A 27,627-nucleotide genomic window follows, 5' to 3' on the forward strand; every position below is an offset into this window, starting at 1 on the left:
ATAGTTGCTAAGTGGTTCTAGGACCTCAGGTTCTCCCTCTCCATTATATCCTACCATCAGTTCTATACTAATCTTCAGATATATGTGTGTGTCTACACACACACACACACACACACGTTCACTCTTCTGCTTAAAACCTTGAAAGGTTCCCCAATGATCTCAGAATAATGTCCTGACTCCTTCCATGGGCATTGGGAGCCCATCACGGACAAGCCCAGCCCACTTCTCCAGCCTCACCTCCGTGTTACCCCCAACCCTTCCATCCAGGCTTGCCCATTCCACCTTCCTGAAACACACCCTGGGAGGTCTTGTTTCTAACCACAATCCCTACGTTCCCTAAGCCTGGAACCTCCTCCCTGTACTCTTAAAATCTGCCTCCTTTAAGAGATAGTAGAGGATAGAGGAAAAGGCGAGGCTTTGGAATCAGCAACCTGGGGTTCCAATTCTGGCTCCATTGCCTACTAGCTGTGGGGCCTTTTGGTCAATCACTTAACTCCCTTAGGCCTCAGTTCCCCATATGGACAATGGGAATAATAAGAATATAAACAGTATAACCCCCTAAGGCTTGCAGAGAAAAATAAACATAATAAAATATACAAAAGTGCTATGTAAACTGGAAAGAACTACAAAAAGCATTATTATTAGTTTTTATTATTATTATTATTATCTCCACAGTCACCATCCCCTTCAGATCTCTCCTCCAAAGCAGTATCATTATCATTAATAACAATTCGAGAATATTTTACATACACAACATACCTTATGGGTTTTAAATACCTTGTCCATACATCTAGTCCACTGTGCATCTCACTCATCTTGGCACTTAACCTTGGAAAAGTAATTTATCTTTTCGTGTCTATGTACTCTCTTCCCATGTCCATTATCACCTCCTTTGGAGCAATGTCCCTATTTCATATCTCCTTTCCCCATTGCCAGCACTCAAAAGTGATGGGCTTGCAAAAGTGAAAGGTTATAGGCATTGGCTCTAGAGCCAGAGAGGATTTGAATCCCATTTCTGCCACTTACTAGTTGTGTGGCCTTAGGCAGTTTATTTAAACTCTCAGTGGCCCAAATTTCTTCAGCCATAAAATGGGAATGATGTTAGCACCTACCCCACAAAGTTATTATGATGCTTAAGTGAGCCAATATGGATAAAGCCTGGCACGTAGTGAGTTCGTAATAAATATAAACTATTACTATTAAGTGAGACTGAGTCTGATTCCATTCTTTTCTGCCTTATCACTTCAGCCCTCTTTCAACACAGATTCCCCATGAATCATCCTTATTCATTTATACACAGGAACAAAATCTACTGAGCATCTGTTACATACAAAAGACTGTCCCTTGGATAAAAGCAGCTGTGTTTATGCCTGATCATTCTCTGTTGCTTTCTCCTGGGCCAAATGGTACTAAGAATGAGACAAGTTCTCTATGGACTGCAGCCTTCAGCCTTCTCCTCTTGTTTTCTCAAGCAGGGAGTAAGATGGTGTTCCAACATCAGATCACCAGGTACAAAAAAGTTCTTCATATTTTTTTACTGAAAGGCTTCTCAGGCCCCTTAACATGCTAGTATTTATGGTGAATCTCCAGCAACAGGGAATAGAGTTGGCCACATTTCCTGAACTCATTTAGCCACGGGACCTTTTATTTCACAGTTTCTCTCAGAATCAGCATTCTGTCAAATCTACTTTGGAAAATGCGACGTGGAAGTCCTATTCCTATCTGTTTCTCCTTTGTCCACAATTTCATTTTGACTAATGCAAACTGTCCTTGGAAATGCCTCACCTATATGAGACTACCCACTGGAAGACTAGAGAATCTTTTTTTCTTTTTAATTGAAGTATAGTTGATTTACAATATTGTGTTAGTTACAGGTGTACGGAAAAGTGACTCAGTTATATTGTTTTCAGATTATATTCCATTATAGGTTATTACAAAATATTGAGTATAATTCAGTACACATTGATCATATACAACATAAACAAGTCAGGCTGTATTGCTGTAAATGGCTCTAACTTCTAAAATGTATGGTAATTCCTACATAGTCAAACATTACTTATGTTTCAGCCAAAAAACAACCCCGAGCAACCATAAGAGTTGTCACAAAGACCATGTATTTCCATTAGAACTTCTAGAACTTCCCATGGAACTTATGACTCCTTTTTTTTGTTTGTTTTTTTCTTTAGCTTGCTCATCTGTTTCCCATTCTATAGCAGATTAGAAAAAGGAAGATTGGGCTCACAGAGGCAAACACACTAACCACAGACAGAATACAGCTGAGTACCTTGCCGTGAAGGTGTAGATATAAAAACTAGAAAGGTGACACAAAATTTCATTGCAACCTAGGAACAATTAGTGCAGGGTAAAATCCGCGAAGAAACTATAATATCCCTGACGACTTTATTACATCACCTCCCAGGCCCCTGAGTGATCAAGGAAAAGTTGAAGTCTATTCAAGATACTAAATTAAATAAATCAAGATAATATATAATACATTTTAGAAAGTTTTCCATCTACAATGGATTTTTTAACAAAATAAATTAATGGCTAAGAATAGATGGGTTAGATGGACCTAGAGATTATCACACTAAGTGAAGTAAGCCAGACAAAGACAAATATACGATATCGCTTATATGTGGAATCTAAAAAAAAAAAATGATACAAATGAACTTATTTACAAAACAGAAGTAGACCTACACATATAGAAAACAAATTTATGGTTACCTAAGGGGAAAGGGAGGTGGGGGATAAATTAGGAGTTTGGGATTAACACATACACACTACTATATATAAAATAGAAAAACAACAAGGACCTACTGTATAGCACAGGGAACTATACTCAGTATTTTGTAATAACCTATAAGGGAAATGAATCTGAAAAAGAATATATAGATATATATGTGTGTGTGTGTGTGTGCGTGCGTGTGTGTATATATATATATATATATATATATATATATATATATACACATACATGAATCTCCTTGCTGTACACCTGAAACTAACACAACATTGTAAATCAAATATACTTCAATTAAAAAATAATGTTTAAAAAAAAAGAATGGATGTGTTAAATGGCCAATCTTATGTTTTCCGGAGATTTCTGAGAAGAGGCGCACACCACCTCATGTTTACGATGCTGGGTAAAGGAGACGTACTTAGTATCCATGCTATTGATCATCCATCGCTTGACAATTCATCCTGTGGCTCTGCCCTTCACTGACCTTCTTAGCACACTCTGCCCCAGTTCTGCTCGGCCTCTAGGACTCTCTAAGTCTCAAAGATCTGTGTCCAACGTCAAAATCCCTACGCAGCTGACTTGGCATTATACAGCCTCCGCTGGTCATTTATCCAAGTAACTTAACAAGAGTGAAAGATCAGGGCTACGATGCATTTATATCTAAGGAGTAAATGGTGATCCCCCAATACAGCCACGTTAGAGTGCTGGGCTTGCGCATTTGGGAGTATAAAGGGAGCTGGGGGGCCACACTTTCGAAACTGCTTCGACCACAGCATCGCAAGGTAACTGCTCACAAGTGCCCGCTTTTTTGCTCCATGTAGCTGTGATTATACCTGATCAGGTTACCTGGAGAGGAGAGAAGGCAACACAGCAGCCTTTGCTGAGGGCCTACTAAGCGTAAGGAACTGTGTTAAGGGCAATATGGGAGACAAGATGGTGAGGCCTTTCAAGAAGCTTCTACAAAGAGTAAAAAGACAAGAATATAAGCAATTATGACACCAAAAAAAAAAAAAAAACTAACCTGCAGGATATAAAGCTGAATATAATACGTGCTTACCCCTCTAATTGTTTAGGTCAGTATTATAATTGCAGTTAGCAAATAAACGTGCTAATTTGTGATATCTCTTCTGTGATTGTCTTGAAGTATTATTTGAAATTTTTGTGGTTGGTTATGTAAATTTTTTTCTTATGTCAGGATTTCTGGGAGATGATTGCGGGAACAAATTCTCCCATGCATTTGATCCATCTCAGAATGCATCCTAGTTTGCTTATTAATGACCAGTTTCCAGACTGCTCATTCATGGCATGCCTTGTGGACTTCGGGCTGGGTCATGTCTGACACTGCAGGAGCATCCCTCAGAGGGATTCTGTAGCTTTAGGAGCTTGCGATGCTTCGATTTCTGGCCACCATCTTCACCAGAATACCTTCTGTCATACATTCACAGGGTTAAGAGAAACCTTGGGGATTTTCTGGTCCATCTGTCTCATTTACAGAAGGAAACCAAAGCTCAAGGAAATTACAACAGCTACTTTACAGAGCTGGCATTAGAAAACCGAGGTTCTGCCTCCAAGTGTGATTTCGTTTGAACCAAGGATTCAGAATATGATACTTAATCATTTAATCTTTTCCTGAGAAAGTTGTGAGAATTTTAGGATATAGCTGGAGATTATTAGAGACTCATAAAAGGTAGAGACCAAGAGTACGCGACCAAAGTAGGAAAGCAAGCGTTGAAATGTCTCTTCCTGCCTAAATGGTATTTCACGACATGTTCCCCAGGTTCCATAAAAGTACTGTGTGGTAAATGGGAAGTTTAAGTTAAATTTGATATTGAAAATTATTCAGACTCTTATGGTATCCTGAGATCTTCATGTAGGTTATCAACTTCTGGACTGAGATTCCTTAGTCCCAAATAAGTTATCAGCTACCCTACCTTCATCTTCTCCAAGAGAATATAGGATATTTAAGAGAGTGCCCTTCCTAGACCTCTTAAAGAAGTCTTGCCCATAGTTCACAACTTTTCTCTCATTGCCAAAGAATTCAACTTCTGGTCTAAAAGCATCCAAGTTACAATCCGGATCATTCCCCTCCCTCCTTCCTTTCTTTTTTGACCCCTCACGGCCCCCTACCCTCAGCTGGAAGCATCATCTCTCTAAGTCCCCATAACACTTCATTTAGACGCTTACAGAATTTGTATTATTCTTCCTTGTTCAAAGATTTATTTGAGCATTTCTCTTAACTGTTCCTAAATTTTGCATTCCTTTAGGGTAGAGACTGTCTTTATCCTTTTTTATACCCCCTTAAGGAGCTGACATGGTACTTTGCACACACAGAAGATACTCAAAAAAATTGTTAATCAGTGCTGTAATTACCCAATTATTTAAAGAATGATGATTTAACCGAAGGGAAAAATGGAAAATGTATTTCCATCCCACACCATCCAATGTGTACTATTTAAATGTAGCTAAACTTAGAAAAGTACAATTTCTAGATTTATTTAAACTCTTCCTAGTTCATTTGTTCTTTGTTTTGTTTAGTTTTGATTTCTGGGATCACTCTCTCAGAAGCCACTTCATTCCTGAAGGACACTAACCATTGCTTTGGAAACCAAGAAGGTAAGAGTCACTTTCATCTTGATTGGGAATACAATAATTGAAATTAGCAAACACTGTTTTACACATTCTCATTCTTGCCACACTCATAGGAATCTGAAACTGATGAAATTAAAATCCATTACTTAAGTATTTCTAAAGGCAGATTACAAAATATGCAGCTAAGGAAGCAGGGCTTCCCAAATTTGCTCATCACACTAACAGGAATAAAACACACTGCAGAACTTTGACACACAAGCTCCAGGTCAATATACTTAGGTTGGCCCCAAACATGATGTTCGTAGGCTCAAGATTCAGTCTTCACACAAGTCTAACTTTGCTGTGTTTTGAGCAGAGGCCGCACCCGTGAATCCCCTCAGCTGTGTCTTTACTCACAAATGATGCTGAGAGAATAAGGAGAAATGGATTCAAACCTATGTCCACTGTAGTAATAAAAAAATATTACTCGCCCACCTCAAGATTTGTGTTTATTGGAAGTAATTCTAGATGAATTAGGACCAAGGAAACCAAAGTATAATTAAGTCATGACCACACCATTGCTGACAAGATGCAGTAGCTGAGAAATTCCCAAGAGAGGGCTGAAAGTTGAGAGCAGTGTCATAGCGCACTGACAGCAGTAAGCGGGGTTGGGGAGCACTCAGAAGGTGGTGCTGGAGGTCAGGAAGACTGGGATGGCCATCCCCATTGGAAGACCCCTAAAGACAGGAACAGAGGGGATGGCTGGAGGGACACAGCTGTGTAGGGCTGGAAGCAGGTCAAGCTCTCAAAACCAAGAAGCAGATAATTAGGGGACTTTCTGGGGGTAGAGTTTCCAGGGACACCATGAGTCATGCCAAGAGAGTTGGATGAGACCTAACAAGGGAAAGTTTTATCAGCCAAGAATACATGGTTTTAGCCCTGGGTCTCAGAGTACAGTTGTATAAATATGGGGACAAGATCTGACTTAGCAACCGGACGCACACAGCGTGCGTTGAGGGGCTTTGCTTGACAGTGAGTGGTGAGCCATCGGTGTGAGGAGGCTGCCAGAGGGCAGTCACCACCTCGGGCATGACACCTAGGTCAGGAGAGATGAGGGCACATGCTGATGGAGGACAGCATGTGGTCTGGATGTCACACTTAAGAGATTAACAGGAGTGAGCTCACTGTGATGGTAAAGGAGATGCAGAAGCACATCACGGAAGAAACAGATGAAGACAGCACTGGGGCTACTTAGCCTGGAAAAGAAAAAGCTAAGGAGGGACTTCCCTGGAGGTCCAGTGGTTAAGACTTCGCCTTTCAGGCTCAATTCCTGGTCGGGGAGTTAAGATCCTACATGCCTTGCAGCCAAAAAACCAAAACATAAAACAGAAGCAATACTGTAACAAATTCAATAAAGACTTGAAAAATGGTCCACATTAAAAAAAAAAAAAAAAAGCTAAGGAGAACCCAGAGCAGCCATCAAATGGGTGAAGAGTTGTCTTGTGGGGAGAAGGTTTGAACTCTTTCTGTTGTTACCAAGAGCCGAAAGGAGGATCAAACATCCTGAAGTCACAGAGAGCCAGATTTCAGTTTAAAGCAAGAAGTATCTTTGGCCTGCAGAAACTACCCCAAATGATTTTCCAAAATTTTCAAAAGGGAAAAAAGTCATCTTGAAGGCATTTGAGTAGGCTGGACAACACATTTGCAAGAATATCGCTGAGACAACTCATTCATCATCTAGGCAGTAAAAGTAGGAGATACTGGATTCTGAGTCATGGTTAGAGCTGTGGGTGGAAGAAGAAAAATCTTCACCTCAACACACGCAGTGACTTGAATCCCAGACGGAAAGTCTTGTTTTTCTAAGAGACCTAAAGGTATAGTTTGACCATGAGTCATTGTAGTCTTTCCCCAACTTCAGACTTCATTCTTATACTACTATCACAAATTTTGCAATACCCATTTAAGACCAGTACTGCTAATTCACTTAATATTTTGATTTACCTTGATTCCTTTTTCTTCTTAGATGTGTTTTTCAAAGTTAGCCTATATGCTTGCTATGAAAGTCTGGACCGTCTATCTCAGCATCAGCTGAGACATTTAGATATTCAGAATCTCAAACTCTACTCCAGATCTGCTGAATCAGAATATCTATTTCAACAAGATTCCCAGTTGGATTCCTATGCCCACCAAAGTTTGAGAAACACTGCTTTATATCACTACTATAAACAGATATTTCACTGTCTCTAAGTCGTTAGCACATATTATTCTATTTTATTCTAACTTTCTTCACATTTTCACAAACTATTATCTCTAAACTTGGGATGCATCTTATAATCAATGAAAGGAGTACTGTAATTAGCAGGGTGTTTTCCTTTATTAGTGGGACACAAAATAGGTTATCTTACAATCGATGGCATCTTACATTTTGCTAAAATAAGGTAATAGACTTTAATATAACTATTAAAATTAAGAAATAGTTGCCTAAAATCATTTTGTATTGGACCATTGGGACTATGCCATGGTTTTGGAAAGAGTGGCTTTATAAAAGCAAAATAATGCTCCCAAACATCACTGTGTTTGAGGCCCTTGAGAACAATTCAGTTTCCTCAGTCCCAACCACAGAGATTCTGTTGCAGATGATTTTGATGTGGATCAACTTTCGACACTTTGGGTAGCAGGCTGAACACTAAGTCAAGCTAAATGACATCAGATCATACATTTGCAGCCTGATGAGATTCCCTCACACTATAGTGCAACCATTCTCAAACTGTGGCCCATGGATCCTTGGAGATTCCTAAGAACTTTTCAAGAGGTACATGAGGTCAAAACAATTTTCATAATACCCAGATGCCATGTGCTTTCTTCACTGTGTTGACTTAATGATGCAAAAGCAAGGATGGATAGACGATCTGACACTTTATTACAAATCAAGATATGGCACCAAGCTGTACTAATAGTCATAGTATTCTTCACAGCCATACACTGACAGTGAAAAAGAATTTTTTTTTAATTTAAAAAGCCAGCTTCAGGACTTCCCTTGTGGCACAGTGGCTAAGAATCCGCCTGCCAATGCAGGGGACACGGGTTCGAGCCCTGGTCTGGGAAGATCCCACATGCTGCGGAGCAACTAAGCCCGTGAGCCACAACCACTGAGCCCGTGTGCCACAACTACCGAAGCCCACACGCCTAGAGCCCATGCTCCGCAACAAGAGAAGCCACCGCAATTAGAAGCCCGCGCACCGCAACGAAGACTAGCGCTCGCCGCAACTAGAGAAAGCCTGCACGCAGCAACAAAGACCCAACGCAGCCAAAAATAAATATAAATAAATAAATAATTTTTTTAAAAAGCCAGCTTCATTGAAAAATAACCTAAAATTTGCAGCAGTGGAGAGTATTAATTTGATTACATCTCAATTTTATCCACATCTTTATAATATTCTACATGATCAAACAGGAAGTCCATGAAAAGCACTCCTTTTGCACACTGGACTTTGACATTTGTCTCAAGGAAAAACACATGTGCAGTTGTCTGAGTTGCAAGATGAACCAGCCACTTGATTCATGAAGCACCATTTTTACTTGAAAGAATGACTAGAGGACAAACTATTGTTTCTCAGACTTGTATATCTGGCACACAGTTTCTCAAAAAGCAGTGAAGTGTGTTTATCCTTTCAAGGAAAACTACTGACAGTGTTTTTTACTAATGATATAGTTGAGTTTTCAAGCAAAAATTAAAACTTTGGAAGACTTGTATCTACTATCATTAGCTTGACAACGTCCTAATATTTGAATTTTCTAATGAGATCAGTACTGATATTAATAATTGTGATTTTTTATACTGTATAATGAAACGTGCCAATATTTGGAAGTTCTGTATAATTCAGTGAACAATATTTTCCAAATGATCAATGTATGATGTTTACACATGGGTAAAAGTTTCATTCAAAGTTCAACACAGACCAACAGATCATAATGTTTGTTGATATGGTTTCAGATTCCACATTGCAACTAGCCTTTAAGGAACTACCACAGAAACTACCACGTGTCAAGTTTTGGTATAGTATCTAAAAAGAATATCCGCAATTATTTGAAAGGGTAATTAAAATACTCTTTCCTTTTCCAAATTATATATCTGTGAAAGATTTTCTATATCTACTTTAACCAAAAAACAAAAAACCATACAGCAACAGACAGAATACAGAAGCAAGCATGAAAACCCATCCATCTTCTACTCAGCAGACATTAAAGTGAGTTGCAAAAATGAAAAACAACAGTACTCTTGCCACTAATTTTTTTGTTTTGGAAAATATAGTCATTTTCATAAAAATACGTCATTAATGTTAACATGCAATGAATTTGATAGGAACTTTAAATGAATTAGATTTTCTCAATTTTGACTTCTAATACCATAAATATTGGTAGATATGACCTGCATAAACCAAACTCACTGGGTTCTCAATGGTTTTTAAGAGTGTGAAGGGGTTCTGAGAAAACAAAGCTTGAGAACTGCTGCTGTCGTAAAACTCACTTAAGCCACAAAAGTAGGGACTATCTTCACAGATGAGGAAACAATATGGATGAATTCTTCCTCTCCACCAGGCAGTAACTGAGAAAATTTAAACTGCATGAAGCCTGCAAGCCAGAGGTCCTCTTTGTGGTGCTATATTGAGTTCCAATCTCTTAACTACGAAAACTTAACCACGAGCACACAGATGGTTCAGCAGAGCCGCTGGCCAAAGTAAAATCGAAATGCAACTTATCCTGAATAAGATCCAGAGGGAAGCAGTTGCTCCTCTTTCTGTAGGACTAGATCCCCCCAGAATCTCAAGGAGGGATATTGAAACAACAGTCAGTTACCAATGAAAAGTAATTTCATAAAGTGTAAGATTGAGGGCGGGGGAAGTTCCAAGGGACAACCATAAAATGTTCAATTTTCCCACTTCTAATAGGAAACATAAAAGGCTTTATTCAAAACATATGACCTATTTCTTAAGAGAGATATGGGGATATATGTGTGTAATTGAACTCCATTTTATGGTCACTTACAGAAGAATGTATGGAAAAGAAAAAGCAGAGAAAGAAAGGGAGAAGGGGAAGAGTTGTGGGGAAAAGAAGTAGAGGGTCAGGAAGGATACGGGAAGAGGTCCAGAGGGAACAGGAAAAGCAAATGCAGATGAGGAAAAGGAACCAGAAAAGTCACACAACCTGCAGGGGCCTTAGAAATGAGCTAGGCTTGCTTCTTCATTTTAAGTGAGATTAGTGGCCCAAAGAAGTTAAGTGGTTTGACCAAGTTCAGTGCTGGGACTTTAAGCCAAATTTTCTAGCTTCTAAGCAAGGAAAACACATAAAGAGAAGGTCTGTGAAAGGGGATGGTTTGGAAAGAAGTGACAGGGGGGGATGAGCGGGAGGGTGGACAGAGAGAGAGAGGCAGAAAGATACATAAACACACCATACACGCACATGCACACACACACACACGCTAAGCAGTGAGTTCTAAAGCATTTATTTAATTAAACACTGTTTGTCACACCCCGACACTGCTACACATAACTAAAGTTTGGAGACCCCTGCCTTAAGCCCAGTACTTCTCAACTCTACTATGCCTAGAAATCACCTGGAGATCTTGTTAAAGTGCAGATTCTGGTTTTGTAATGCGGGGTGGTTCTGAGATTCTGAATGTCTAACAACTCCTCGGTGATGCTGATGCAACATGTTCAAGGACCACTCTTGGAGTCAGAAGGCCCTACACCAGCAGTTCTCAGAGTGTGGTCCCTGGACCACAATGATGAATTCACCATCAGCTGATGAATGCACCACGAGCATTGCCTAAGAACTTGCTAGAAATGCATATTCTCAGGCCCCATCCCATACCTACTGAATCAGAAGCTCTGGGGGTGAGGCCCAGAAATCTGTGTTTCAACAAGCTCTCCAGGTAATTCTGGTGCATGTTAAAGTTTGGAACCATTGCACTAGGCCATAATGTCTCCTATCACCTTGTTGCCTGTAATTGGCTAAACAAGTGTGGCAGTACTTTATGTTCAAGTCATTACTTTTCACTGGGCTATCTGAACTTTCTACTAGGAATTATCAACACTCACCAAGAGGAACATCTCAATCTTGCCAACTATTCAGCTGGATTTCATGTCTGATGTCTAAAGGAAAAGATTCTCCTTGGATACAGAGAGTCTGAATTATACTCCCAGTTAAATGCCACCCATATCCCACCCCACTCCGTTCCCACAATGATAAAAATCAGTGTTCCCAAATCTGAGTAGTTTAGAGGAATTTTAAGAATCATGATACGGAAATGAACAAACCAAAAAACCTCAGCTCTCCTATGTCAAAAGAAAACCAAACTTTCACTTCAGGGTTTGGAGGAAGCGGTTTAGAAAGGCCACCACTGACAAAACGGTGCACTGTTAGTGGAGATGTAAATTTGTGCAGCCACTACAGAAAACAGTATAGAGATTCCTTTAAAAATTAAAAATAGAACTACCATATGATCCAGCAATTCCACTTCTGGGTATATACCCAAAGGAAATGAAATTACTATCCCAAAGAGATACTCCCACGTTCATTGTGGCATTATTTAGAATAGCCAAGACATGGAAACGATCTAAGTGTCCACTGATGGATAACTGGATAAAGAAAAGGTCATATATAATGGAATATTATTCAGCCATAGAAAAGAATGAAATCTTGCCATTGGCAACAGTGGACCTTGAGGGCATTATGCTATGTGAAATAAGTCAGACACAGAAAGACAGATCCTGTATAATCTCACGTATATGTGGAATCTTAAAAAACCAAACTCATAGCAACAGAGATCAGATCTGTGGTTGCCAGAGGTGGCGGGTGAGAGGTGGAAGAACTGGGTGAAAGGGGTTAAAAGGTACAAACTTCCAATTATGACATAAATAAGTTCCGTGGTTGTTAAGTACAGCATGGTAACTGTAGTTAATTACACTGTGTTGTATATTTGAAAGTTGCTAAGAGAGTAGAGCTTAAAAGCTCTCATCACAAGGGCTTCCCTGGTGGTGCAGTGGTTGAGAGTCTGCCTGCCAATGCAGGGGACACGGGTTCGAGCCCTGGTCTGGGAGGATCCCACAAGCCGCGGAGCAACTGGGCCCGTGAGCCACAACTCCTGAGCCTGCGCGTCTGGAGCCTGTGCTCGGCAACAAGAGAGGCCGCGATAATGAGAGGCCCGCGTGCCGCGATGAAGAGTGGCCCCCACTTGCCGCAACTAGAGAAAGCCCTCGCACAGAAACGAAGACCCAACACAGCCATAAAAAAAAAAAAATCTCATCACAAGAAAAAGAAACTGTAAGTGAAGGGATAGATGTTAAGTAGACCTAATGCTGTGATCATTTTGCAATATATACATATATCAAATCATTATGTTGTACACCTTAAACATATACAGTGTTATATGTCAGTTACATCTCAATAAAACTGGTGGGGCAGGTGGGTAGGAAAGGCCACCACTGTGTCCTCAGGACTCACTGGACACATCCTCTTGTGTCTGTCTCCAGGCGACGCCGGGGTGAGCAAGAAGGGCGGGAAGAAGAAGGGCTCCTCTTTCCAGACCGTGTCCGCTGTGTTCAGGTTTTGTTTTTTGGCAGCTTCCACATTCGGTTGTATTTCTGCCCAGTGCAACGGCGTTTGCTAAGGTTAATGTGCTTCTTCTGGTTTGTGTCTCAGGAAAATTTAAACAAATTGATGGCCAATTCAAGGAGCACTCATCCTCACTTTGTGCGATGTCTGATTCCCAATGAGACCAAGACTCCTGGTGAGTAAGAATCCATCAGAACAGGACTCCCTGAAACGTATGCAAAATTCTGTGGGTGTGGGTGTGGGTGCACACGTGAGTATGTACATGTGTCTGTGTGCACGTGCATGTGTGTTTCCCTGAGGACAGGCTCATGAGAGCCTTTATCACTTCTCAGTCTATGAAATAGGGCTGCCAGATTTGGCAAATTAAAACCACGAGACGCCCCATTAAATTCGAATTTCAGATGAGACAATGAAAAATTTCTTAGTATAAATATGACCCATGCAATATTTGGGATATACTTATACTAAAAAAAAAAAAAAAAGCATTTACTGTTTCTCTGAAATTCAAATTCAACTGGGCATCCTGGGCATATTTTATCTGGCATCCCTACTATGAAATTATATCCAAAATATTATGTACATATATAGGTACATTAAATCCATACCTTTCATAAAATTCTTAAAAACCTTTCCCCCCAAAGTGAAGAGCCACTATATTTGGCAAATAATCAGCTTAGGTGTTCCATAATAAAAACAGCATCAATAACAACCGTTTTCTGAGCCTAATGCAGTCCCATTATTATGTTATCTCTACTGTTTACAACACTTCACTGCAAGATAAGCATAATCATCAACATTTTATAAATGAGAAAACTGAGAGTCAGAGACCAGGTATATAGACATAGAACACCATGTGGTACAGTAGACGTTTAACCATCACCAATCCTGGATTCACAAATATGGCTGAGTTTCAGGGCCATTTGTCACAAAGGAAAGAACAAACCATCACACAGACGGTGGCTATGAGGCAGCTCTCTCACCAGCCAAGCTGTTGAATCCCAAAGGCTGGGCTTCTGGCATCAAGGTCCTGCTTCAGCAATGTTACAGGAGAGCAGAGGAATTAGATGATCAAGGAAAAGATCCCAGCTCCACCTATTACTGCCCAAGGGACCGCAGATGAGTCCTTTAGCTTTCTGGTCTATAAAAGGAGGATTAAAATGGCATTTTCTTTATGCATTCACTTAGTTATTAATTCATTTATTTATTGAGTGAGCGCTTATAAAGTGTTGACTCATTTTGTAAATATTAACTCATTTAACCCGCCTTAGAGGGCTGTTGTGAGAATTAAATAAGCCAGTACACGTAAAGCATTTGAAACAGGTCCCATCACAAGAACAAAACAATTGTAACTATGTATGTTGACGGAGGTTAACCAGACTTATTGTGGTGATCATCTCAAAATATATACAAATATCGAATCAATATGTTGTACACCTGAAACTAGTAAAATGTTATATGCCAATTACACCTCAGTTTTTTTTCACACACACACACTGTATTTTATTTTTACAAGAGATAAATAGACTGACACCAAGCATCGTACATGAATGACCACAACAAAAGCAACAATGATTGCAATTACCAAACATGAAACACACTCATACTATGCCATAATATTGACATTCAGTCCAGTAATCCTCCACTGTAACAGCTCCTTTACTTTGCAGTGAAAATTGATTTGTATATTCTTTGCCTCTGAGTCCTTGTGGGATTTTTTTTTTAATTCAGACAGAAAGTCACAAAAATTATACTCATCCTCATCTGTTCACTCAGTCCCATGTAATTAATTTTTTTGTTCATCTTGATCTTTTGTTAGCACTTTTATGAGTTCATCAGTTTTTCATTAGAGTTCTGAAAATGCTTATTCATTCAGTTCAGCTGTACAGTCAGTTACCAGAAACCTGTACTTGTCAGAGTCTTTTCCATGAATTTCTTGAAGATGAAACCCTTTTATAGGAACATATTTGCAAAAGCATCAGAGTACACCCAGAACTGTCTGTAAATGACAAAAGACTTAAAAATGACCACAGTTAAAGATCTGATGAAAGTTCATAATAATGCAGTTGACAAGAAAATTAGTTATTTCTGAGATATACATTTTAAAGTAATAACTAGGATTATGACTTATAACATTATACCAGAACATGTAAGATTTTTAGAAATTTCATGTAATGTCTGAAACATTTATATTAACATATTTCCATACAAATAACCCAATGAAAGTTTAGTATTAGTTGTTCTGTTTGTTTGTTTTTTTATACTGCAGGTTCTTATTAGGCATCAATTTTATACACATCAGTGTATACATGTCAATCCCAATCGCCCAATTCAGCACACCCCCATCCCCACCCCACCGCAGTTTTCCCCCCTTGGTGTCCATATGTCCGTTCTCTACATCTGTGTCTCAACTTCTGCCCTGCAAACCGACTCATCTGTACCATTTTTCTAGGTTCCACATACATGCGTTAATATACGATATTTGTTTTTCTCTTTCTGACTTACTTCACTCTGTATGACAGTCTCTAGATCCATCCATGTCTCAACCAATGACTCACTTTCGGTCCTTTTTATGGCTGAGTAATATTCCATTGTATATATGTACCACACTTCTTTATCCATTCGTCTGTTGATGGGAATTTAGGTTGCTTCCATGACCTGGCTATTGTAAATAGTGCTGCAGTGAACATTCGGGTGCATGTGTCTTTTTGAATTACGGTTTTCTCTGGGTATATGCCCAGTAGTGGGATTGCTGGGTCATATGGTAATTCTAATTTTAGTTTTTTAAGGAACCTCCATATTGTTCTCCATAGTGGCTGTATCAATTTACATTCCCACCAACAGTGCAAGAGGGTTCCCTTTTCTCCACACCCTCTCCAGCATTTGTTGTTTGTAGATTTTCTGATGATGCCCATTCTAACTGGTGTGAGGTGATACCTCATTGTAGTTTTGATTTGCATTTCTCTAATAATTAGTGATGTTGAGCATCTTTTCATGTGCTTCGTGGCCGTCTGTATGTCTTCTTTGGAGAAATGTCTATTTAGGTCTTCTGCCCATTTTTGGATTGGGGTGTTTGTTTCTTTAATATTGAGCTGAATGAGCTGTTTATATATTTTGGAGATTAATCCTTTGTCCGTTGATTCATTTGCAAATATTTTCTCCCATTCTGAGGGTTGTCTTTTCGTCTTGTTTATGGTTTCCTTTGCTGTGCAAAAGCTTTGAAGTTTCATTAGGTCCCATTTGTTTATTTTTGTTTTTATTTCCATTACTCTAGGAGGTGGATCAAAAAAGATCTTGCTGTGATTTATGTCAAAGAGGGTTCTTCCTATGTTTTCCTCTAAGAGTTTTATAGTGTCCATTCTCACATTTAGGTCTCTAATCCATTTGGAGTTTATTTTTGTGTATGGTGTTAGGGAGTATTCTAATTTCATTCTTTTACATGTAGCTGTCCAGTTTTCCCAGCACCACTTATTGAAGAGACTGTCTTTTCTCCATTGTATATCTTTGCCTCCTTTGTCATAGATTAGTTGACCATAGGTGCGTGGGTTTGTCTCTGGGCTTTCTATCTTGTTCCATTGATCTATGTTTCTGTTTTTGTGCCAGTACCATATTGTCTTGATTACTGTAGCTTTGTAGTATAGTCTGAAGTCAGGGAGTCTGATTCCTCCAGCTCCATTTTTTTCCCTCAAGACTGCTTTGACTATTACAGGTATGTGACATTCCCCATCTCTCCCCCCATCACAGGTGAGTGACAGTCCCCAGCTCTCTCCCCATCTCAGGTATGTGACAGCCCCCAGCTCTCTACTCATCACAGGTGTGTGAAGCCCCCAGCTCTCTCCCCATCACAGGTGAGAGACAGCCCCCAGCTCTCTCACCATCTCAGGTATGTGACAGCCCACAACTGTCTCCCCATCACAAGTATGCGACAGCCACTAGCTGTCTCCACATCCCAGATATGTGACAGCCGCCAGCTCTCTCCCCATCACAGGTGAATGAAAGCCCACAGCTGTCTCCCCATCACAGTTATGTGACAGCCCGCAGGTGTCTCCCCACTACAGGTATGTTATAGCCCCCAGCCTTCCCCCCATCACAGGTATATGAACAACCCCAAGCTCTCTCCCCATCACAGGTGTGTGAAAGACCCCAGCTCTCTCCCCATCACAGGTGAGTGACAACTCCAATCTATCTCCCCATAACAGGTGAGTGACAACCCACAGCTCTCTCCCCATCACAGGTATGTGACAGCCCACAGCTATCTCAGCATCACAGGTATGTGACAAACCCAAGCTGTCTCCCCATCACAGGTGTGTGACCGTCCCCAGCTGTCTCCATAACACAGGTGCATGACAACGCCCAGCTCCCTCCCCTTCACAGGTGGGTGACAGCCCCCAGCTCTCTCCCTATCAAAGGTATGTGAGAGCCACCAGCTGTCTCCCCATCACAGGTATGTGACAGCCACTAGCTGTCTCTGCATCCCAGTTATGTGACAGCCGCCAGCTGTCTCCACATCACAGGTATGTAACAGCCCCCAGCTCACTCCCCATCACAGGTGTTTGAAAGTCCCCATCTCTGTCCCAATCACAGGTGTGTAACAGCCTCCAGCTCTCCCCCCATCATGGGTGGGTGACAGCCCTCAGCTCTCTCCCCATCACAGGTGTGTAACAGCCCCCAGCTGTCTCAGCATCACAAGCATGTGACAGTCCCCATCTTTCTCCCAATCTCAGGTGTCTGTCAGCTCCCATCTCTCTCCCCATCACAGGTGAGTGACAGCCCCCAGCTCTCTCCCCATCACAGGTAAGTGACAGCGCCCAGCTGTCTCCACATCACAGGTATGTGACAGCCACTAGTTGTCTCCGCATCACAGGTATGTGACAGCCCCCGGCTCTCTCCCCATCACAGGTGAGTTACAGCCCCCAGCTCTTTCCCCATTACAGGTGTGTGACAGCCCCCAGCTCTATCCCCATCACAGGTGTGTGACACCCCCAGCTCTCTCCCCATCACAGGTAAGTGATAGCTCCCAGCTCTCTCCCCAACTCATGTATATGAGAGCCCCGAGCTGTCTCCGCATCACAGGTGAACGACAGCCCCCAACTCTCTCCCAATCACAGGTATGTGACAGCCCCCAGCTGTCTCCGCATCACAGGTATGTGAAAGCCCCCAGCTCTCTCCCCATCACAGGTGTTTAATGGTCCCCATCTCTCTCCCCATCACAGGTGTGTGACAGCGCCCAGCTCTCTCCACATCACAGGTGAGTGACAGCCCCCAGCTCTCTCCCCATCTCAGGTATGGAACAGCCCCCAGCTGTCTCCGCATCACAGGTGCCCGACAGCCCCCAACTCTCTCCCCATCACAGGTATGTGACAGCCACAGGTGTCTCCGTATCACAGGTATGTTAGAGCCACCAGCTGTCTCCGCATCACAGGTATGTTACAGCCCCCAGCTCTCTCCCCCTCAGAGGTGTTTAACAGTCCCCATCACTCTCCCCATCACAGGTGTATGACAGACCGCAGCTCTCTCCCCATCACAGGTGAGTGAAAGACTCCAGCTCTCTCCCAATTACAGGTGTGTGACAGCTCCGAGCTCTCTCTCCATAACAGGTGAGTGACAGCCCCCAGCTCTCTCCCCATCTCAGGTATGTGACAGCCCCCAGCTGTCTCCGCATCACAGGTGCCCGACAGCCCCCAACTCTCTACCCATCACAGGTATGTGACAGCTCCCAGCTGTCTGGGCATCACAGGTATGTGACAACCAGCATCTGTCTCCGCATCACAGGTGTGTGACAGCCCCCAGCTCTCTCCCCATCAGAGGTGTTTGACAGTCCCCATCACTCTTCCCATCACAGGTGTGTGACCACCCCCAGCTCTCTCCCCATCCCAGGTAAGTGACACCCCCCAGCTCTCTCCCTATTACAGGTGTGTGACAGCCCCGAGCTCTCTCCCCATCACAGGTGAGTGACAGTCCCCAACTCTCTCCCCATCACAGGTATGTGACAGCCCCAGCTGTCTCCGTATCACAGGTATGTTAGAGCCACCAGCTGTCTCCGCATCACAGGTATGTGACAGACCCCAGCTCTCTCCCCCTCAAAGGTGTTTGACAGTCCCCATCACTCTCCCCATCACAGGTGTATGACAGCCCGCAGCTCTCTCCCCATCACAGGTGAGTGACAGACTCCAGCTCTCTCCCAATTACAGGTGTGTGACAGCTCCGAGCTCTCTCCCCATAACAGGTGAGTGACAGCCCCCAGCTCTCTCCCCATCTCAGGTATGTGACAGCCCCCAGCTGTCTCCGCATCACAGGTGCCCGACAGCCCCCAACTCTCTACCCATCACAGGTATGTGACAGCTCCCAGCTGTCTGGGCATCACAGGTATGTGACAACCAGCATCTGTCTCCGCATCACAGGTGTGTGACAGCCCCCAGCTCTCTCCCCATCAGAGGTGTTTGACAGTCCCCATCACTCTTCCCATCACAGTTGTGTGACCGCCCCCAGCTCTCTCCCCATCCCAGGTAAGTGACACCCCCCAGCTCTCTCCCTATTACAGGTGTGTGACAGCCCCGAGCTCTCTCCCCATCACAGGTGAGTGACAGCCCCCAACTCTCTCCCCATCACAGGTATGTGACACCCCTCAGCTCTCTCCCCATCACAGGTGTGTGACAGCCCCCAGTTGTCTCAGCATTACAGGTATGTGACAGTCCCCATCTCTCTCACCATAACAGGTGTGTGACAGCCCCCAGCTCTCTCCCCATCACAGGTATGTGAGAGCCACCAGCTGTCTCCCCATCACAGGTATGTGACAGCCACTAGCTGTCTCCGCATCCCAGTTATGTGACAGCCGCCAGCTATCTCCACATCACAGGTATGTGACAGCCCCCAGCTCACTCCCCATCACAGGTGTTTATAAGTCCCCATCTCTGTCCCAATCACAGGTGTTTAACAGCCTCCAGCTATCCCCCCATCACAGGTGGGTGACAGCCCTCAGCTCTCTCCCCATCACAGGTGTGTAACAGCCCCCAGCTGTCTCAGCATCGCAGGTATGTGACAGTCCCCATCTTTCTCCCAATCTCAGGTGTCTGTCAGCTCCCATCTCTCTCCCCATCACAGGTGAGTGACAGCCCCCAGCTCTCTCCCCATCACAGGTAAGTGACAGCGCCCAGCTGTCTCCACATCACAGGTATGTGACAGCCACTAGTTATCTCCGCATCACAGGTATGTGACAGCCCCCAGCTCTCTCCCCATCACAGGTGAGTTACAGCCCCCAGCTCTTTCCCCAGTACAGGTGTGTGACAGCCCCCAGCTCTCTCCCCATCACAGGTATGTGACAGCCCGCACCTCTCTCCCCATCACAGCTGAGTGACAGCCGTCATCTCTCTCCCCATCACAGATGAGTGACAGCCTCCATCTATCCTCCCATTACAGGTGAGTGACAGCCCCCAGCTGTCTCCGCATCATAGGTGCCTAAAAGCCCCCAACTCTCTCCCCATCACAGGTATGTGACAGTCCCCAGCTGTCTCCACATCACAGGTATATGACAGCCACCAGCTCTCTCCACATCACAGGTATGTGACAGCCCCCAGCTCTCTCCCCCTCAGAGGTGTTTGACAGTCCCCATCACTCTCCCCATCACAGGTGTGTGACTGTCCCCATCACTCTCCCCATCACAGGTGTGTGACAGCACCCAGCTATCTCCCCAACACAGGTGAGTGACAGCCTCCAGCTCTCTCCCAATTACAGGTGTGTGACAGCCCTGAGCTCTCCCCCCATAACAGGTGAGTGACAGCCCCCAGCTCTCTACCCATCACAGGTGTGTGAAGCCCCCAGCTCTCTCCCCATCTAAGGTATGTAACAGCCCCCAGCTGTCTCCGCATCACAGGTGCCTGACAGCCCCCAACTCTCTCCCCATCACAGGTATGTGACAACCCCCAGCTGTCTCGCTATCACAGGTATGTGATAGCCACAAGCTGTCTGCGCATCCCAGGTATGTGACAGCCGCCAGCTCTCTCCCCATCACAGGTGTTTGACAGTCCCCATCTCTCTCCCAATCACTGGTGTTTGAAAGCCCCTAGCTCTCTCCCCATCACAGGTGACAGCCCCCAGCTGCCTCCCCATCACAGATATTTGACAGCCCACACGTGTCTCCGCATCACAGGTACCTGAACAGCCCCCAACTCTCTCCCCATCACAGGTATGTGACAGCCCCCAGCTGTCTCCACATCACAGGTATGTTACAGCCACCAGCTGTCTCCGCATCACAGGTATGTGAGAGCCCCCAGCTGTCTCCACATCACAGGTATGTGTGAGCCCCCAGCTCGCTCCCCATCACAGGTGTCTGACAGTTCCCATCTCTCTCCCGATCACAGGTGTGTGACAGCCCCCAGGTCTCTCCCCATCACAGGTGTTTGACAGTTCCCATCTCTCTCCCGATCACAGGTGTGTGACAGCCCCCAGCTCTCTCCCCATCACAGGTGAGTGACAGCCCCCAGCTCTCTCCTCATCTCAGGTATGTGACAGCCCCCAGCTGTCTCCCCAATACAGGTATGTGACAGCCACTACCTGGCTCCGCATCCCAGGTATGTGACAGCCACCAGCTCTCTCCCCATCACAGGAGTTTGACAGACCCCATCTCTCTCCGCATCACAGCTGTGTGAAAGCCCCCAGCTCTCTCCCCATCACAGGTGAATGACAGCCCCCATCTGTCTCCCCATCACAGGTATGTGATAGCCCGCAGGTGTCAACCCACTACAGGTATGTGACCGCCCGACACCTTCCCCACATCACAGGTAGGTGAACACCCGCAAGCTCTCTCCCCATCACAAGTATGTGACAGCCCCCAGCTCTCTCCCCATCACAGGTGAGTGACATCCCCCATCTCTCTCCCCATAACAGGTGAGTGACAAACCACAGCTCTCTCCCCGTCACAGGTATGTGACAGCCCCCAGATATCTCAGCATAACAGGTATGTGACATGCCACATCTCTCCCCCCATCTCTGGTGTTTGAGAGCCCCCAGCTCTCTCCCCATCACAGGTATGTGACAACCCCCAGCTGTCTCCGCATCACAGGTGCCCGACAGCCCCCAACTCTCTACCCATCACAGGTATGTGACAGCTCCCAGCTGTCTGGGCATCACAGGTATGTGACAGCCAGCAGGTGTCTCCGCATCACAGGTGTGTAACAGCCCCCAGCTCTCTCCCCATCAGAGGTGTTTGAGAGTCCCCATCACTCTTCCCATCACAGGTGTGTGACCACCCCTCAGCTCTCTCCCCATCACAGGTGTGTGACAGCCCCCAGATGTCTCAGCATTACAGGTATGTGACAGTCCCCTTCTCTCTCACCATAACAGGTGTGTGACAGCCCCCAGCTCCCTCCCCATCACAGGTGAGTGACAGACCCCAGCGCTCTCCCTATCTCAGGTACGTGACAGCCCCCAGGTGTCTACGCATCACAGGTGCCTGACAGCCCCAGCTCTCTCCACATCTCACGTATGTTACTCCAACTGTCTCCACAGCACAGGTATGTAACAGCCACCAGCTGTCTCCGCATCACAGGTATGTGACAACCCCCAGCTCTCACCCATCACAGATGTGTGACAGCCCCCGGCTCTCTCCCCATCACATGTATGTGACAGCCCCGAGCTGTCTCCCCATCACAGGTATGTGACAGCCCCCAGGTATCTCCCCACTACTATTATGTGATAGCTCCTATCCTTCCCCACATCACAGGTATGTGAACAACCACAAGCTCTCTCCACATCACAGGCGTGTGACCGTCCACAGCTGTCTCCGTATCACAGGTGTGTGACAGCCTCCAGCTCTCTCCCCATCACAGGTATGTGACAGTCCCCAACTCTCTCCCCATCACAGGTATGTGAAAGCCCCCAGCTCTCTCCCCATCACAGGTGTTTGACAGTCCCCATCTCTCTCCCCTTCACAGGTATGTGAAAGTCCCCATGTCTCCCCCCATCACAGGTGTGAGACAGGCCCCAGCTCTCTCCCCATCACAGGTGAGTGACAGCCCCCAGCTCTCTCCCCATCTCAGGTATATGACAGCCCCCAGCTGTCTCCGCATCACAGGTGAACGACAGCCCTCAACTCTCTCCCCATCACATGTATGTGACAGCCCCCAGCTGTCTCCGCATCACAGGTATGTGTGAGCCCCCAGCTCTCTCCTCATCACAAGTGTTTGACAGTCCCCTTCTTTATCAGCATTACAGGTATGTGACAGGACCCAGCTGTCTCCGCATCACAGGTATGTGACAGCCATCAGCTGTCTCCGCATCACAGGTATGTGACAGCCCCCAGCTCTCTCCCCATCAAAGGTGTTTGACAGTCCCCATCACTCTCCCCATCACAGGTGTGTGACAGCCCCCAGTTCTCTCCCCATCACAGGTGAGTGACAGCCCCCAACTCTCTCACCATCACAGGTATGTGACAGCCCCCAGCTCTCTCCCCATCACAGGTGTGTGACAGCCCCTACCTGTCTCAGCATTACAGGTATGTGACAGTCCCCATCCCTTTCCCCATCACAGGTGAGTGACAGCCCCCAGCTCTCTCCCCATCTCAGGTATGTGACAGTCCCCAGCTATCTCCGCATCACAGGTGCCTGACAGCCCCCAACTCTTTCTCCATCACAGGTAAGTGACAGCCCAAAGCTCTCTCGCTATCTCAGATGTGTGACAGCCACTAGCTGTCTGCACATCCCAGGTATGTGACAGCCTCCAGCTCTCTCCCCATCACAGGTATGTGACAGCCCCCATCTCTCTCTCCATCACAGCTGAGTGACAGCCCTCATCTCTCTACCCATCACAGCTGAGTGACAGCCCCCATCTCTCCTCCCATAACAGGTAGGTGACAACCCCCAGCTCTCTACTCATCACAGGTGTCTGAAGCCCCCAGCTCTCTCCCAATCACAGGTGAGTGACAGTACCCAACTCTCTCCCCATCACAGGTATGTGAGAGCCCCCAGCTGTCTCCACCTCACAAGTATGTGTGAGCCCCCAGCTATCTCCCCATCACAGGTGTTTGACAGTCCCCATCTGTCTCCCCATCATAGGCATGTGAAAGTCCCCAGCTCTCCCCCCATAACAGGTGTGTGACAGCCCCCAACTCTCTCCACATCACAGGTGAGTGACAGCCCCCAGCTCTCTCCCCATCACAGGTGTGTGACAGCCCATAGCTGTCTCAGCGACACAGGTATGTGACAGTCCCCATCTCTCTCCCCATCCCAGGTGTGTGACAGCCCCCAGCTCTCTCCACATCACAGGTGAGTGACAGCCCCCAGCTCTCTCCCCATCTCAGGTATCTGACGGCCCCCAGCTGTCTCCGCATCACAGGAGCCTGACAGCCCCCAACTCTCTCCCCATCACAGGTATGTGAAAGCCCCCATTTTCTCCACATCACAGGTATGTGACAGCCACTGGCTCTCTTCCCATCACAGGTGTTTGACAGTCCCCATCTCTCTCACCATCAGAGGTGTGTGACAGCCCCCAGCTCTCTCATCACAGGTGAGTGACAGCCCCCACGTCTCTCCCATCACAGGTGTGTGACTGCCCCCAGCTGTCTCCTCGACACAGGTGCCTGACAGTCCCCACCTTTCTCCCCATCACAGGTATGTGTCAGCCCCCAACTGTCTCCACTTCACAGGTATCTGAAAGACACCAGCTGTCTCCACATCACAGGTATGTGACAGCCCCCAGGTCTCTCCCCATCACAGGTGTTTGACAGTCCCCATCTCTTTCCCCATCACAGGTGTGTGACAGCCCCCAGCGCTCTCCCCATCACAGGTGAGTGACAGCCCCCAGCTCTCTCCCCATCATAGGAATGTGACAGCCGCCAGCTGTCCCCGCATCACAGGTGCCTGACAGCCCCCAACTCTCTCCCCATCACAGGTATGATACAGCCCCCAACTGTCTCCACATCACAGGTATATGACAGCAACCAGCTGTCTCCCCATTATAGGTGACAACCCCCAGCTGTCTCCACATAACAGTTATGTGACAACCCCAAGCTCTCTCCCCATCACAGGTGTGTGACCTTCCCCAGCTGTCTCCATATCACAGGTGCGTGACAACGCCCAGCTCTCTTCCCTTCACAGGTGGGTGACATCACCCAGCTCTCTCCCCATCCCAGGTGAGGGTGAGCCCCCATCTCTCTCCCCATTACAGGTGAGTGACAGCCCCCAGCTCTCTCCCCATCACAGGTGAGTGGCAGCCTCCAGCTCTCTCCCCATCACAGGTATGTGACAACCCCCGGGTGTCTCATCGACACTTGTATGTGACAGTCCCCATCTCTGTCCCCATCAAAGGTGTGTGACAGCCCACAGCTCTCTCCACATCACAGGTGAGTGACAGCCCCCAGCTCTCTCCCCATTTCAGGTATCTGACGGCCCCCAGCTGTCTCCGCATCACAGGAGCCTGACAGCCCCCAACTCTCTCCCCATCACAGGTATGTGACAGCCCCCATTTTCTCCACATCGCAGGTATGTGACAGCCACTAGCTCTCTTCCCATCACAGGTGTTTGACAGTCCCCATCTCTCTCACCATCAGAGGTGTGTGACAGCCCCCAGCTCTCTCCTCATCACAGGTGAGTGACAGCCCCCACCTCTCTCCCATCACTGGTGTGTGACTGCCCCCAGCTGTCTCCTCGACACAGGTGCCTGACAGTCCCCACCTTTCTCCCCATCACAGGTATATGACAGGCCCCAGCTGGCTCCATATCACAGGTATATGACAGCCCCCAGCTGTCTCCCCATTATAGGTGACAGCCCCCAGATGTCTTCACATAAGAGTTATGTGACAACCCCAAGCTCTCTCCCCATCAGAGGTGTGTGACCTTCCCCAGCTGTCTCCATATCAGAAGTGCGTGACAACGCCCAGCTCTCTTGCCTTCACCGGTGGGTGACAGCATCCAGCTCTCTCCCCATTCCAGGTGAGTGAGAGCCCCCATTTCTCTCCCCATTACAGGTGAGTGACAGCCCCCAGCTCTCTCCCCATCACAGGTGAGTGGCAGCCTCCAGCTCTCTCCCCATCACAGGTATGTGACAACCCCCAGCTGTCTCATGGACACATGTATGTGACAGTCCCCATCTCTCTCCCCATCACAGGTGTGTGACAGCCCCCAGCTCTCTCCTCATCACAGGTGAGTGACAGCCCCCACCTCTCTCCTATCACTGGTGTGTGACTGCCCCCAGCTGTCTCCTCGTCACAGGTGCCTGACAGTCCCCACCTTTCTCCCCATCACAGGTATGTGTGAGCCCCCAACTGTCTCCACTTCACAGGTATCTGAAAGACACCAGCTGTCTCCACATCACAGGTATGTGACAGCCCCCAGGTCTCTCCCCATCACAGGTGTTTGACAGTCCCCATCTCTTTCCCCATCACAGGTGTGTGACAGCCCCCAGAGCTCTCCCCATCACAGGTGAGTGACAGCCCCCAGCTCTCTCCCCATCATAGGTATGTGACAGCCGCCAGCTGTCTCCGCATCACAGGTGCCTGACAGCCCCCAACTCTCTCCCCATCACAGGTATATGACAGCAACCAGCTGTCTCCCCATTATAGGTGACAACCCCCAGCTGTCTCCACATAACAGTTATGTGACAACCCCAAGCTCTCTCCCCATCACAGGTGTGTGACCTTCCCCAGCTGTCTCCATATCACAGGTGCGTGACAACGCCCAGCTCTCTTCCCTTCACAGGTGGGTGACATCACCCAGCTCTCTCCCCATCCCAGGTGAGGGAGAGCCCCCATCTCTCTCCCCATTACAGGTGAGTGACAGCCCCCAGCTCTCTCCCCATCACAGGTGAGTGGCAGCCTCCAGCTCTCTCCCCATCACAGGTATGTGACAACCCCCAGCTGTCTCATCGACACATGTATGTGACAGTCCCCATCTCTGTCCCCATCAAAGGTGTGTGACAGCCCCCAGCTCTCTCCACATCACAGGTGAGTGACAGCCCCCAGCTCTCTCCCCATCTCAGGTATCTGACGGCCCCCAGCTGTCTCCGCATCACAGGAGCCTGACAGCCCCCAACTCTCTCCCCATCACAGGTAGGTGAAAGCCCCCATTTTCTCCACATCGCAGGTATGTGACAGCCACTAGCTCTCTTCCCATCACAGGTGTTTGACAGTCCCCATCTCTGTCACCATCAGAGGTGTGTGACAGCCCCCAGCTCTCTCCTCATCACAGGTGAGTGACAGCCCCCACCTCTCTCCTATCACTGGTGTGTGACTGCCCCCAGCTGTCTCCTCGTCACAGGTGCCTGACAGTCCCCACCTTTCTCCCCATCACAGGTATGTGTCAGCCCCCAACTGTCTCCACTTCACAGGTATCTGAAAGACACCAGCTGTCTCCACATCACAGGTATGTGACAGCCCCCAGGTCTCTCCCCATCACAGGTGTTTGACAGTCCCCATCTCTTTCCCCATCACAGGTGTGTGACAGCCCCCATCTCTCTCCCCATAACAGGTATGTGACAGCCCCCAGCTCTCTCCCCATCATAGGTATGTGACAGCCGCCAGCTGTCTGCGCATCACAGGTGCCTGACAGCCCCCAACTCTCTCCCCATCACAGGTATGTTACAGCCCCCAGCTGTCTCCACATCACAGGTATGAAACAGCCACCAGCTCTCTCCGCATTACAGGTATGTGACAGCCCCCATCTCTCTCCCCATCACAGCTGTGTGACAGCCCCCAGCTCTCTCACCATCACAGGTGAGTG

The 27,627-nt window shown here is 46.4% G+C and overlaps 1 protein-coding gene across 1 annotated transcript in view; it reads left to right on the plus strand.

Moving 5' to 3' along the window:
* Positions 1 to 27,627, plus strand: part of LOC132358774 (myosin-8-like) — a 166,028-nt gene that overhangs the window by 130,635 nt on the left and 7,766 nt on the right. The window contains 3 exon segments of the mRNA XM_059912119.1: positions 20,651 to 20,685; positions 20,860 to 20,894; positions 21,000 to 21,065. Of these exon segments, the coding sequence (XP_059768102.1) occupies positions 20,651 to 20,685; positions 20,860 to 20,894; positions 21,000 to 21,065 (136 nt within the window).

Source organism: Balaenoptera ricei, unplaced genomic scaffold, assembly GCF_028023285.1.
Source record: "Balaenoptera ricei isolate mBalRic1 unplaced genomic scaffold, mBalRic1.hap2 scaffold_402, whole genome shotgun sequence".
Lineage (NCBI taxonomy): Eukaryota > Metazoa > Chordata > Mammalia > Artiodactyla > Balaenopteridae > Balaenoptera > Balaenoptera ricei.